General features: G+C 43.3%; 1 protein-coding gene across 1 annotated transcript in view; it reads left to right on the top strand.

Annotated features, from left to right (window-relative positions):
* Tex14 (testis expressed 14, intercellular bridge forming factor) overlaps positions 1-2,423 on the top strand; it is a 111,325-nt gene extending 108,902 nt beyond the window's left edge. The window contains exons 29-30 of the mRNA XM_052758470.1: positions 1,471-1,522; positions 2,073-2,423. Coding sequence (XP_052614430.1) covers positions 1,471-1,522; positions 2,073-2,109 — 89 coding nt within the window. The 3' untranslated portion in view covers positions 2,110-2,423. The remainder of the gene's footprint in view (positions 1-1,470; positions 1,523-2,072) is intronic.
* The last annotated feature ends 12,388 nt before the right edge of the window (positions 2,424-14,811 follow it).

Raw genomic sequence — 14,811 nt, 5'->3', positions numbered from 1 at the left:
ACCTCCTGGCTGTTCTTTAGTTTTGTGAGACAGCATCTCACTCCAGCCTCACTCAGCATCTCAAATTCAGACAGTCCTCTTACCTACCAGGTGCTGGGATTGTAGGCACAAGCTGACACTCCTGACTTTTTAGTTCTGTTTCTAAAACAAGCCATGGTCGAGCCTCAATTTGTACATTGTCTGTAGAGCTGGTTTGCATTTAAATATATTCAAAAGTGTTTTAAATTTAAGCTCAGTATGGTGTGATGCATGCCTCAGCACTAGGGGTAGAAGCAGGAAGATCACCCACGGATCTCAAGGCCAGCCAGGGATACCTTGTCTAAAAACAAAACAAAAACCAAGGGCTTTGAGAATGCTCAGTGGATCTTGCCGCCAAGCCTGAGGGACCTAAAGTTTGATCCCCAGAACCTACATAAGGAAACAAGAGATCCAGTTGCAGTAAAGTTGTCCTCTAACCCCCATATGCATGTGCGCGCGCGCGCACACACACACACACACACACACAAATGTAAGATAAAATTTTAAGAGTTTTAAATTTAGCTCACGTGGGTACTGAAGAAATCATATATTACAGAATTTAAGTCATGTAAAAGTTATAAATTAACCTTTATTTCAAAGTGATTCTAATAGAGTGTCAGGCTTCTAATTACCTTTACAAATGATCTCCTTCTATGTCTGTTTTACTCAGGGGTTAGATGGTCACCTTTTCAGGTCATCTAGTCTTCCTTGCATCCCTTCCCTAGTCCCTTTTCATTCTCCTTCTCTGCCCTGTGGACTGTATCTCCTTGGCTTTCTGTTATCCAACGGGGGCCCTAGCTAGAGATCAGAGGGCAAGAAAATTGTCAGTCACTTCCCTTTCCTACCTACATGAGCACCTTGCCTCTGGTCACCATGGTGTCCCTCCAAAGTATGCTATTTCCTAACCCCAGTTCCCCCCAGTTTCCAGTGACTGTCCTGCCGTCCCATCCACACTGCTCAGCTCCTTTCCACTGAGGCTTCCCACAGCTACTAGCCAATAGATGCCTTGGCAACCCTTCTTTGTTCCCTTAACTCTAATTATACCTTTGTGTATAGCCACTTTGTTAAGAAATCTTTATCTGTACCAGCTCTGTACACATTTTATTTCCTCTAGAACTCTGATTGGCATAGGGCCCAGAGTAGACGGACATTTATTTAGCCAAGATTGAATTCACTGAGAAGATAACTCAGGGAATTTGGAAAGGTAATGCAGGGACTTTGAATTAGTGTCACTGGTACCCATTGCTATCACAGGGAGCTAGCTATAGGATATTAGGAGAAGGAACCATTAGCTGTGTTTTCAGGAAAGCTGTATCTTTATAAGTAGAACAAATCAGTAAACAGCACAGTAAACTAAAGAGCATTCTAATGTGAATACTGAATTCTGACAGCTCTTGACCTAGAAAGTAACCAGGCTTTTTTTTTTTTTTCTTCCTCTTGTGTTTCATCAAGATGAACTAAAGCCCTGTTTTTGGAAGCGACTGGGTTGGTCTGAACCTTCCAGGTAATGAGATAGCATGTTTATAGGTCAGAGTTTGTTCTTTTTAGATTGCATGAGCAGACTTAAAATATTTACCAGTTTCTAAATAAATATTATTAACAGATTAAATTCACACCAAGCCACTAAATTTGTAGTTTTATATCTAAAATTGATAAATATAAGGTAAAATAATCCCAGCTTTGCTCAACTAAGTGACGTCTGCTCAAGACAGGTTTTCATACACAGGGAATATGAAAGATGCTGCTGTCGCCTGCTCTGTGGTCATCTTGCATTTCATGACATGTTGTTGATCATTATCTGCCTTGATTATACAGACAAAATTCCTTTTCTGTGACTTCAGCTGAATAGGAAGTGTGTGTGTGTGTGTGTGTGTGTGTTTGTGTGTGTGTGTACAGACATACACACTGGGCTTAGGATATGAGCTGAGTGGCAGAATGCTTGTCTGGTTTGTGTGAGGCCTGGGATGTGATCCCAAGTACTGCACAAGAATTTTTAAAATTATGTGTGAACTCAGAACTTCTCTTTTTTTGTCCTTTCAAATCTGTGCACACAGGATAATTGTGCTGGATCAGAGCGACTTGTCAGAGTGACTGGAACTGGATCGGAGGCGGTTCCAGCCTGAGTTCAGGTGTTGTGGCTTGTGGCCTCCTTTCTTCTTTTGTCTGCATCAGTTGCCTCGAGGACAGTGATTCCAGTTCTGTAACTCACACTTTGTTCTGCTGCTACTGTGGGCACAATAATGTGGCCCCATAATGTGGAGCATGCTTAATCATTTGTTTTGAATCAGGTTTCTGAAAAGTGCAAGGTGACCATAATGGCAAACATCTTATTGTGTTCAGAATGGCTTTTGATTTTATTGATGTAAGTTTTTGAAACGAATTTTGTTACATAATAAAATGTTTACTTTTAATACTAGTTAGGTGCCAATTGTGTAAGATCTATTTCTGGGCTTTAGTTTGGGGATTGGGAAAATTGCTGCATTTCCCTTCTGTCTAGAACCAGCTTACTGGGAGATAGCAACGAAACCCTAATTAATTTTGAACTTTTTAAGATGAACAACACCATCTCCACATATTTTGGATATACACCTCACATCATCAGTGTATTGGAAGAATGGAACTGTGATAAAACTAAAATCACAATGTTTTCTCTCATTTAGCCTCTCTGTGACTATTAGCCAGATCCAGATGTGTTTCCAGACTGGGATCTAAAGTATTCGTGTCCATGTAGAATTTTCACATATGAATAGCAACTTTTCTCAGAAGCACTGCACTGTTGTGCAGTACTGGCATTTTATTTTGTCTTGGTAGGTAGTAGGTCTTTGTTGTGAAAACCTGATAGTTCCTATTGTGGATGATCATATTCATACATTTTAGATTACAGAAAATTTTCCCTGTACAGATAAAATAGAAAGTACACATTTGTTTGGTTACTTTCAAACAAAGAAACAGTTGCTTACTGTTGTAACCAGAGGAAACAAATAAGTTGCCTGGGTGTGTGGTAGCTCATGAATGCCTGCAATTCCAGCACTTGGAAGGCTGAATCAGAGGCTTGCCTTGATTCAGGCCAGTCTGGGATACAGTGTGAAACCAAAGAAAGCAAGCAACAGGGGGCCTGCAAGATGGCTCAGTGCTAAAGGCACTGGGCATCACGCCTGACAGCCTGATTTGATCCCCAGGACCTGTGTGGAAGATGGAGAGAGCTGGCTCTCAATTCTCCACACACACACACAGTGAATAAACAAATACGATAAAAATTGTAAAAGCAAGCAAGCAACAAAACAAAACCACTCCCAAGTTTACAAATAACACTACATGTAAGGAACAGTGAGGATATAGAGACTTATGGTACAGTTTTCCTCTCAAAAAACTTAATCTATTTGATGAGACAATTATATGTAAGAATGTGAAGACTAATAGCAGACACTACATGAGAAGTGGATGGCTTATATAATTATAACATTATCAATTCATAATCATTAAGATCACACTAATGCCTACAGATAAGAATTGTAATTTAGGCTGGGTATGGTAAGCACACACCTGTAATCCCAGCACTTGGGAGGCAGAGGCAGGCAGATCTCTGAGTTTTAAGCCAGCCTGGTCTACAGAGTTCCAGGACAGCCAGAGCTATTGTAGAGAGACCCTGTCTCAAAAAGCAGAAAATAAAAAAAGAATTGTAATCTATCTAGGGAATAGACTCCTCTCTGTGGCCTGTGACTATGAAGTACAGGTCAATACTGATACTCATAATGTTGGTAGAAGGCACTTAAGGGTTCTAGAGTAACCACTGTGTACCAGACACTGTGCCCATCAAGCCTTTTCTTGCACACGGGAGCCATACCATTTCTTTAGGGCGCTGCTTCTCTCACTCTTGTCAGCCATTTCAAGCTTCAGCCCCTCATTTCCCATTGACAATCAATTACTCTCACATCTGACTTTATAAAGAAAGTACAAGCCATTAGGTGACAATTAACTCAGCTTCCCATCATCACAACTCATAGCACGACCACATCAATCTCTGTGGACGAACAGATGCAGTTTTTTGTTTTTGTTTTTCCCGAGACAGGGTTTCTCTGTGTAGTTTTAGAGCCTGTCCTGGATCTCGCTCTGTAGACCAGGCTATCCTTGAACTCACAGAGATCCGCCTGCCTCTGCCTCCTGAGTGCTGGGATTAAAGGCGTGTGCCACCACTGCCTGGCTATATGCAGTCTCTCTTAAAGTACAGACCAGTGTATTCTATATGTACTTATTCTTCTCACTTTCTCTTATCCTAACAGAATGTCCTTCCTATCCCAGGACACTCTTTCATCTCTGTCCATTCAGAGTTTTCCTTCATTCGTAGTGTTTTTCTTTTTAACAACTTCAACTTTTATTAGGAGATATGGCTTTGTTGGAGTAGGTGTGGCCTTGTTGGAGGAAGTGTGTCATTGTGGGGGTAGTCTCTTTTGCCCAAGCTTCGCTCAATGTAACTTATAGACCACTTCCTGTTGCCTGCAAGCCAAGATGTAGGACACTTGGCTACTTCTCCAGCACCATGTCTGCCTGTACAATTGATATGCTCCACCTTGATGATAATGGACTGACCTCTGAGCTGTGAGCGAGCCACTACAATTAAATGTTTTCCTTTATAAGTGTTCTTTTGTACACTGTGAAGATTTGTCGCTGTGATTGGTTTAATAAACAAGCTGAGTGTCCAATAGCTGAACAGAATAAGGTTAGGTGGGAAAGCCAAACCGAGAGTGCTGGAAGGAGAAGGGCAGAATCTAGAGCTGCCAACAGATACAGAGAGAACAAGATGGGCACTCTGCCCTGAGAAAAGGTACCAAGCCACCTGGCAAAGCATAGATAAAAAATGTGTTAATTTAAGTGTAAGAGTTAGCTAATAACAAGCCTGAGCTATTGGTAGAGCATTTATATTAAGTCTCTGAGTCAATTATTTGGGAAGTGGCTGCCAGTTATTTGTTAGCAGGCAATCAGGACAGGAGAACTCCACCTACACTGGTCATGTTGTCTCTTCACAGCAATAGAAACCCTAACTAAAACAGGCCATTCTCATCTCGTAGGTTTGGGGATCTGAACTCTAGTCCCCATAATTGTGCATCAAATGCTTTGATCACTGAGCCATCTCCCCATTCCCAAACTTTCTTCTTTATTCATTGCCTTCCATAAGCATTGACATGTAGATTTTCTTATCTTTAAAAATCATTCCCTGAGCTGGGCCTGGTGGTGTGGTGCATGCCTGTAATCTCAGCAGTTAAGAGTCAAAGGCTAGAAGATTGCAGTTTGGAGGCCAGGTTGGACTACAGAGTAAGTTCCAGACCAGCCTGACTACAGAAAGCAACAAGATGGGTTATAGAGATGGTTCAGCATTTAAGAGAACTTGCTGCTCTTTCAGAGGTTTGGCATGCAGTTCCTAGCACCTGTATCAGGGAGCTTACAACTGCCTATAAGTCCAGCTCCAGGAGATCTGACATCTTTTTCTGGTCTTCACAGGTACCCAGATACATGTGGTGCACTGTGGGGGACCAGCCCCCACATTTATTTACCCCAGGGACTTTTGAGGAATGAGGCATAACAGATTTAGTTAGAAATAGAGGGAAGAGAAACAGAGAGAAATGGGTGGGCCTGGATCCGTACCCACGGGCCCAGAACTTTATTCCAAAGGTCTATTTATAACAATGCCAAGGGGTGGAGCAAAAGACCTCCCCCTTGCTAATTACAGTCAAGTGTAGACCCTTACAAACACCTGGTACCCAAGTCCGTGGTCCAGTCAACCTCTTATGCAGTCCTGCTGGGTACAGCCACTAGGAAACCTAGTGGGCTCCAACAGTGCACACATACACATAAATTAAAATAATAATAATAAATCTTAGCCAGCTATGGTGGTGCATACCTTTAATGTCTGAACTTGGGAGGCAGAGGCAGGCAGATATCTGTGAGTTCAAAACCAACCTAGTTTACAAAATGAGTTCCAGGCCAGCTAGGAGCCATATAGTAATAGAACTTGTCTCAAAACAAACAAACAAACGAACAAAAGCAATAAAAATAAATCCTAACGACAAATTAAGTGGCAGAGAGCTTACCTCACATGTGTGAGGCCTCGGGTCCCATCCTCAGCACTACATAAACAGCATGTCCTGGATTCCACCTCTTTCAGCCGCTGACTTCTCTCATTGCAGGTCTGGAAACACTACACTTGATATCTTTGGTACCTCACCTCCCTATCTCTCCTCAGCACACTACAATCTGAATCCCACTTCCATTCTCTAGAAGTTCCTCAGGGCACCAGTGTCTTCTGTATTTCTAACTCACAGTCACTTTCGCCCCATTGTTAATTGCTCACTCACTCCACCCATTTCCTCCGTTTCATCGATGTTGTTATACTCCTGGTTTTTCTGTCTGATTATTCCACGTCAGCCTGCACCTCTAGCTTGTCTCTGAGTGGTCTTCCCAGGTGACTGTGGTGGCTTTAATGAGAATGTCCTCATACGCTCTTAGGTTTGCATGCTTCGTCCTCAGTTGTTTGGAAGGATTGGGAGGTGTGGCTTATTGCAGTAGGTCTGTCACTGGGGGTGGGCTTTGAGGTTTCAAAAGCCCATGCCAGGCCCAGGTCTCCCCCAACCTCCTCCCTGCCTGTGGATTAGGATATAAAGCTCTCAGTGTGGTGCCTGTCTGTTTCCTGCCGTGATGATTGTGGACTAACCCTCTGAAATTGTAAGCAAGCTGCCAATTGAATGCTTTCCTTTGTAAGAGTTGCCTTGGTCATGGCTCTTCACAGCAATAGAACAGTGACCAAGACAGTGACCTAGTTTACTTCCATGGGTCCAGTTAGTGTGTGTGTGTTCCAACAATCCCAGATCTGCGTTGTGAGTCTAGGGCTAGGCCTCTCTCTGAGCTCATGTGCCTGTCCATACATTCAGTGTCTCCTTCGGATTTCTTTCTGCTGTCTCACAGATACAGCCAATATTGAACTCACAATCTTAGCTTCATTTGCTTTTAGATTCTCTTTCCAATCAGTTGTGTTAGTGTTCTGTTATCCACTCAAACCAGAGAGCCAGAAACCGTCCTTGACTCTCATTACTTAACTCATTACATCTAAAAAATCAAGTCCCATATGGGTGGCACATACTTTTAATCCCAGCACTTGGGAGGCAGAAGCAGATGGGTTTTTATGAGTTGAAAGCCATCTTGGTCTACAGAGTGAGTTTCAGGACAGCCAGGGCTACACAGAGAAACGCTGTCTTGGGGGAAAAACAATCACTAAGGACTTACTTCAAGCTGGCTGTGGTGGCACAGGATTATAACCTTAGCACTTTGGAGGCCAGTCTGGGCTAGTGTGAGAAAACAAGGAACAACAACAAAAAACAGCAGTAAAGAACTCCCCCAGACAAACAAAAACCTTTAACCTCCAAAATACACATTCCTTCTCGAATTTCTGTTGCCACGGTCCCTGTCCATGTTGCAGCAACCTTCTCAAGTGGCTCTTCCATATCATTACATCTAATTTAAGGCTGGCCTTGAACTTCTGATCCTCCTGAATCTACCTTCCAAGTGCTGGAATTACAGATACTTAACACCATGTCTGCCTTAGAAATCTTTTTACATGCAGTTTACTGCTCTAGGCCTTCAAGCAGTGGTGAGCCAAGCAGAGTCTCTGCTGTCCTGGAGTTTATCTAGCTATGAAATGACCCAATGGCATTAATAGTAAATGCTATGATGAGAGTAAATAGATTCAAATGATACTAATTGCATCTAGATGCTAAGAGGCAACTGAACATTAAGTAAGGGATTCAGCGGAAGCTGTTGTGAAGATGTGACCTTTAAATTTTGGCTGGAGTGACAGGAGAGAGCCAGGCTGGTGACTGGAGGATGAGCATCCAGCACCAAGCACAGCAGGTGCAGAGCTCTGGGAAACACTGACCTGAGGGAGGAGAGGCCCGGGTGATAGAGGAGAACAGGTCAGAGGGAAGCTGTCAGGAAGTACAGCGAGGGACCAGAGGGACGGCTCAGTGCTTCCGAGCACTGGATTCTCCTCCAGAGGACCCGGGTTCGATTCCCAGCACCCAGATGGCAGTTCACAACCGTCTGTAACTCCAGTCCCAGGGGATCAAAAGCCGCCTTCTGGCCTGCATGGGCACCAGTCACACACAGGGTGCACAGACACGTATGTAGGCAAAACACCCACATGCATCAAAATAAATCATTTTTAAAAAGTACAGTGAGGGTGGAAGATGAAGCAAGGGGGATTATAGACCATGGCACAACATAGGAACTGGTAGAAAGTTCTCTTTCCTAATTTTTGGTTTTTCCAGACAGGGTTTCTCTGTGTCACTCTGGCTGTCCTGGAACTCACTTTGTAGCCCAGGCTGGCCTGGAACTCACAGAGATACGCCTGCCTCTGCCTCCCCAGTGCTGGATTAAAAAGTGTGCTCTACCACTGCCCAGCTTCTCTAATTTTTTTTTTTTTATTCGAGACAGGGTTTCTCTGTGTCCTTTTGGTGCCTGTCCTGGATCTCACTCTGTAGACCAAGCTGGCCTCGAACTCACAGAGATCTGCCTGGCTCTGCCTCTCAAGTGCTAGGATTGAAGGTGTGTGCCACCACTGCCTGGCCTCTTCTCTAATTTTTAACACAATGTGTTATTGTTGTTTTTGTTTTGGGATAGGATTTCATGTATTCCAGGCTAGCCTTCAACTTACTATATAGTTGAGGATGACCTTGGAACTTCTGTTCTTTCTTCCTCCACCTTCTGAGCACTAAGATTGTAGGCCTTTATCAACACTTCAATTTACGTTAGCTCAGGATAGAATCTGTTAGACAAGTACTGTACCAATGAGCTATATCCCCTGCCACGATGGTCTTTCATTCGTTTTTTTTTTTTTTTTTTTTTTTTTTTTTTGGTGTTTGTATAGAGTCCGTATTCATATGTGTGCTAAGGTACGTGTTTGTGTGTGGAGGCCAGAGGTCAACATTGTGTGTCTTCCTTCCTCTATTTGCTCTTCATATTGATTTTTTTGAGATAGGAGCTCTTACTGACCCTGGAGCTCATTGATTGGCTGAATGGCTGGCTAATGGGCTCTGGAAATCTGCCTTTGTCCCTTCAGCACAGGGGTTACAGGTACATGTCACAGTTGCTTTTTTATGAGTGTTGGGGATCTGAACTCAGGTCCTTATGTTTGCACAATAAGCACTTTATCTAATGAGTGATCTCCCCACCGCACAACGATGTTTTTACTGTGGGGATCTTGTTCAGATCTTTGCCCGTGGCTCTTAGAGGCACACTGTGACATGTCCTACGCTTGCCCAGAATGCTTCTCTTACCTAGCAATACTACTTGGTTCTCAGCTTGTATTTAATTTCCTCAGAGACTCTTCTTGGAAATTTTGAACCTTGAACTACTAGGGCCTTTGTCAGACCCCTGCCTGCCTTCTACCCCTTGTACAGACCATATTGTCACATACACAAAAAATTATTAGCCAAGTGTGGCGGTTCGCGTCTTTAATCCCAGCACTTGGGAGGCAGAAGCAGGTGAATCTCTTATGAGTTCGAGGCCAGCCTGGTCTTCACAGCAAGTGCTAGGACAACCAGGACTGTATAATAGAGAGACCCTCTCAATAGATAGGTAGGCAGGCAGGCAGGCAGACAGACTGACAGACGGAGTGTATGAGGATTGCTACAGCACGCAGATGCCTGTGTCACGATATACATGTTGAGGTTGGAGAACAACTGTCAGAAGTTGGTTCTTTCCACCATGGGTTAAGGGGATAGAACCCAATTCATCAAGGTTTTACAGCAAGCACTTTTACCTGCCAAGGCATCTCTCTGTCTCTGTTTTCATTTTATACTGTACAACACACTTAGAGACCAGTAAAACATTCTACTCCTGTTCCTGTAAACTATAAGCTAAAGAAGGTCAGGCCATGTTTGTGTTGTTCACTGAGGTAGCCTGGGCTTATATTGTGGGGTATTCACCAGAGTAGACTGCTCAGACAAAGGTTTAATGCAATAAAAAGTCCTTATTAGCTGACCAACGACTACACAGGCTGTTCAGGATCCCAGTGTAGCACTGAGCCTTTCTCAGGGTGAGCTTTTCAGCACAAAAAACGTGTTCTGGGTTGACATACTTCAGTTAACAAGAACAGTTAGCCAGTAGAATTACAGAAGCCAGGAAGCAAGGTTAGTACATTTAGGGACTTCCCAGAACTATGGGCTTTGATGGATTAGGTCCTTGTCTTAATTTTGGCATGCTGTCAGGTTTTACACCCTGAAGGATACTCTCATCATGGAGTCAGTCATGCTAAGGTCTGATGCCCTGTTACAATATTATGTATTCAGCGAACATGTTAAGTGAGCAATTAATTTCAATATTCACAAAACCACCGAAGGTTAGGTGTGACTGCTCCTACTTAGGAAAGAAAAGACTGTTTATTCAAAAGGGGTTTCATGACCCTCCCGTGATCACACTGGAGCAAATGTATTTTTAATACTTATAGATGGCACAGTAGCCCTCCCTGAGGTAGCTCAAGACCGCACCAAGGAGACTTAAGAATTATGGAAATGGGGCTGGTGGTGAGATAGCTCAGTGAATACAAAGCCAACCGAGCCTGATGACCTCACAGTGAGAGGAGAGAGCACCTCCCAAAAGTTGTCCTCTACCATACATTTTCCCAGTTCTCTCTCTCTCTCTCTCTCTCTCTCTCTCTCTCTCTCTCTCTCTCTCGTAGCTAGAGTTTTCCTGTAAGCAATATAAGTCTCTGTGTTTACTTGGTTGGGTCTGAGCTGCTGTGGGACTGGCGGATGAGAGAGTTTGTCCTGACTGTGGGCCAGGCAGGAAAACTCTAGCTACACTCTCTCACACACACACACACACACACACACACACACACACACACACACACACACACACACACTACTAAATAAAAACAAAATACAAATTCTGAGATGGCATTCAAGCCCTTTCCTAATAAGCTGTCTGTGTTGCCTATGCTGCTGGTCCTGGTAGCCCCTTTGCATGGGATTTAGAAGGCTTTGCCTTAAAATAGTAGCCTTAAGCACTGGGTCCATATTAGAACCATCTGAAGAGGATCTCTCTCTCTCTCTCTCTCCCCCCCATCCCCCCCATCCCCCCATGTGTGTGTGTGTGTGTGTGTGTGTGTGTGTGTGTGTGTGGTTAAACAAATGTTGATGTTTAGGTCTTACCCCAGAATTATCAGATTTATTTAATTTGAGGCTATATGTGAGCTTTTAAAAGCTCTCCAGGAGATTCAAATGTGCATCCAGGATGAAAAACTATTGTTCTGGGACTGGAGAGATGGCTCCAGCAGTTAAGAGCATGTGCTGATCTTGTAGAGGGCCCAGGTTCGGTTCCCATCATCCACATGATGGTTTACAACTATCACTAATCCCACTTCCAGGGGTCAAATGCTTTCTTTGACCTCTTCAGGCATGATGAACATGGTACACATATACATACAGGCAAAATACTCATAAAATAAAATCAATGTATCTAATAAATAAAGAGCTGTTGTCCTAAGGGGGAGACACAGAGATGATATATTGTACACAGGCTGCTTGTTGCAGATTTGTTCTTAATATTGAACTATTGGAAATAACCCAAATGTTCAATAGTAAAAGACTGGTTTAAAAATTATGAAATAACCATAAGTGAATTCATTTAAAAGAATTATTTATTTATTATGTATACAGTGTTCTGCCTGCATGTATGCCTGCAGGTCAGAAGAGGGCACCAGGTCTCATTACTGATGGTTGTGAGCCACCATGTGGTTGCTGGGAATTGAACTCAGGACCTCTGGAAGAGCAGCCAGTGCTCTTAACCTCTGAGCCATCTCTCCAGCCCGTGAATTCATTTAAAATCATATATACATATGGATTAACATGGAAACATGCTTATGACATATGAAATAATTTTAGTAGTAATCTGGTAGATATAATAGGGCTTTTATATAGCTTTATAATGTCTACATATGGTAGATGTAGGAAATACTAAAATACGAAAGTGGTCCTTTTACATAATTTCAACTTTTTGTAATTCCTTGCAAACTCCTTTAATTTGGGGGAGTAGAAAGAGTTTAGAAATACTTAAAATTCAAGTCCTTGTAGAGATTAAAATGCCATTATAATTAACCATAAACCTAATTAATTTTATCTTAACTCATCTGAAGAAAAACTAACAGAAAAGAACGGTCAGTGCAGTGCACAAAAACATGAAGGTAAGACTTAGCCTAACTGCTGCGGGCCGCAGGAACATATCCTAAGAACTCAGCTGGTCATAAGTCACTACCTGGAGGGATCAGGGAATTCCTCCAGAGGAAGCCAAATTCCAAGGAGTTTTGGGTGTTACTTGGTTTGTTATATATCAGCTGTATTCTGTTATGAAAATCACGTGTGCCTTCATAGTTTTCCCAATTGACTTTTCCCTAAGAAGGGCTAATAGTGTGGACTGATCACTCTCTGGACATACACATTCCAGGTATTTGGAGAACAGCCTCAGGAAAGGCTTTCTCTGGAATCAGATATCTCCCTTAGCCACTTTCAAGGACTACAGGAAACACCGCCCAGGTGGTCGCCCAACTTCTGAGGATAACAATGATAACAGCCCACGTGCAAGTCTCCTGACTTAAGGTAAATTCCACAAGGAGACACTGCCTAGGAGAGGTGGACATTAAGTAATAGTTTTACACAATTTGGCTTGGATCCTCCCTTTATATACTGGGACTTCCAGGGCACAGGATGGAGAAGAGAAAAGAGAATGGAAGAATTAGACGGGTAAGAACTTGAGAGGAACAAACTGAGATGGGGAAGAACTAGATTGAAAGGCTAGAAGAGAGTACTAGAGGAATGAGATGGAAGATGAGGAAGAGCCAGATGGGGAAGTACTAACTGGGTAAGAACAAGCTGAAAAGGACCTAGATGAGGCAGAATTAAGATGAGAGAATTAAGATAGAACTTAGATAAGTATAGAGAGAAATCAGGCAAGAAAGGAGCTAGGCACGAGAACAGAACTGAAGCTGTGTATAAAGGATGTTATGCCAGAGGAATTAAAGCAAGTGGACTATAGAGCTCAGTATGCTGAGATTCTATTTCCTGAAAATAGTCCTCGCCGTTAGTAGTTCTCTCTCCCGAGCCCCTGGGATGTATAATATTAAGGCTGGTCCCTCTAATATTATACAAGACCTAGCATCTGTAATGCCAGCATTCAGGAAGCTGAGGCAGGAGGATTATGAGTTAGAAACCACCTGTGTGACACAGTAAGATTCTGTCTCAAACAAAACGACCTTGATCTTTCAGAGTCAGTGATTGAAGGTCGCATGTGGTCATTTCGGTGTCAAAAGGGGAGGGTAAAGGAATGTAAAGAAGAAAAGTAACCATTTCTTTTTTTTTTTTTTTTTTTTTTTTGGTTTTTCGAGACAGGGTTTCTCTGTGTAGCTTTGCGCCTTTCCTGGAACTCACTTGGTAGCCCAGGCTGGCCTTGAACTCACAGAGATCCACCTGGCTCTGCCTCCCGAGTGCTGGGATTAAAGGCGTGCGCCACCACCGCCCGGCTGATTTTTTATCCACAATGACCACTGAAATTGGAAAGTCACTCTTCGAGTAAGAAAAAGCGAGAAGGGCCAGGTGTACCTGCCTGTAATTCCCACAACCTGAGAAGCTGAGGTGGGAGGATGGAGAATCTGAGGCCAACCTAGAGCGTTCCGTGAGAACCTGTCAAAAGAGGAGGGGCTAAAAGGTGGTGCAGCAGTTAAGAGCACAGGTTGTTCTTGCAGAGGCCTTGCGTTTGATTCCAGTCCTCACCTCAGGGGGCTCACAGTGGTCCAGCCCTCACCTCAGGGGGCTCACAGTGGTCCAGCCCTCACCTCAGGGGCCTCACAGTGGTCCAGCCCTCACCTCAGGGGGCTCACAGTGGTCCAGCCCTCACCTCAGGGGGCTCACAGTGGTCCAGCCCTCACCTCAGGGGGCTCACAGTGGTCCAGCTCCTCTAGCTTTGGAGGCACCAGCACTCACATGGACATTACATAGCTTAAAAATTAATATTTTTTATTTTTAAAAAGACTGGAATATAGCTTAGTGGATGGATACCTTGCCTAACATATATGAGGCCTTGTATGATCCCCAACGTTGCATAAACTGGGTGTGGTAGCACATGTCTATAATCCCACTCCTTGAGAGGTAGAAGCAGGAGGACTAGAAATCAGAAGTGTAAGATCATACAGAAAGAGTTCAAGGCCAGTCTGGGTTACATGAGACCCTGTCTCAGAGAGAGGGAGGGAGGGAGAGGGAGAGGATGATTATCTGAATCTAGCTGATGGCTAACAAGATTATTAGTGAGATGGGACATTAATATTTATTGTATGATAGTCATGAGCCAGGCAGTAGTTTCCAGATCGAAACTAAGACTCAAGTAAGAGTCTGGTCCAGTCATTTATGATCAAAACCAAACTTAACTCCAGATCTTTACACATGATACTACATGCTCCTGGAATAATATGAGAATTTATGATTTCAGTAACATAGGTTTTGACCCTAGAGTCAACCAAACTATTCAAGAAACTTGGAAAAGGCTGGAGCTCTATTTTTTTTTTTAATTCAGATATAGCAGTTTCAAACAAAGTTGGAGTAACTCAGTCCATCCCAGAAGGTACCTTGTTAAATGTGAGCTAGCACAGCATGACTGACTTGCGTGGCCGACTTCATATGATCTTCTGGCTGATTTCTCTGCATGAGTCTCTGAGAATTCCTAGAAGCCAGGGAGAATAAGAAAAATTCCAAAACC

The sequence above is a fragment of the Peromyscus californicus genome, unplaced genomic scaffold (assembly GCF_007827085.1).
Source record: "Peromyscus californicus insignis strain IS unplaced genomic scaffold, ASM782708v3 Scaffold_3__1_contigs__length_106647218, whole genome shotgun sequence".
Classification (NCBI taxonomy): Eukaryota; Metazoa; Chordata; class Mammalia; order Rodentia; family Cricetidae; genus Peromyscus; species Peromyscus californicus.
Note: the sequence above shows the minus strand (reverse complement) of the source record. Positions and strands in the feature narration are given on the sequence as shown.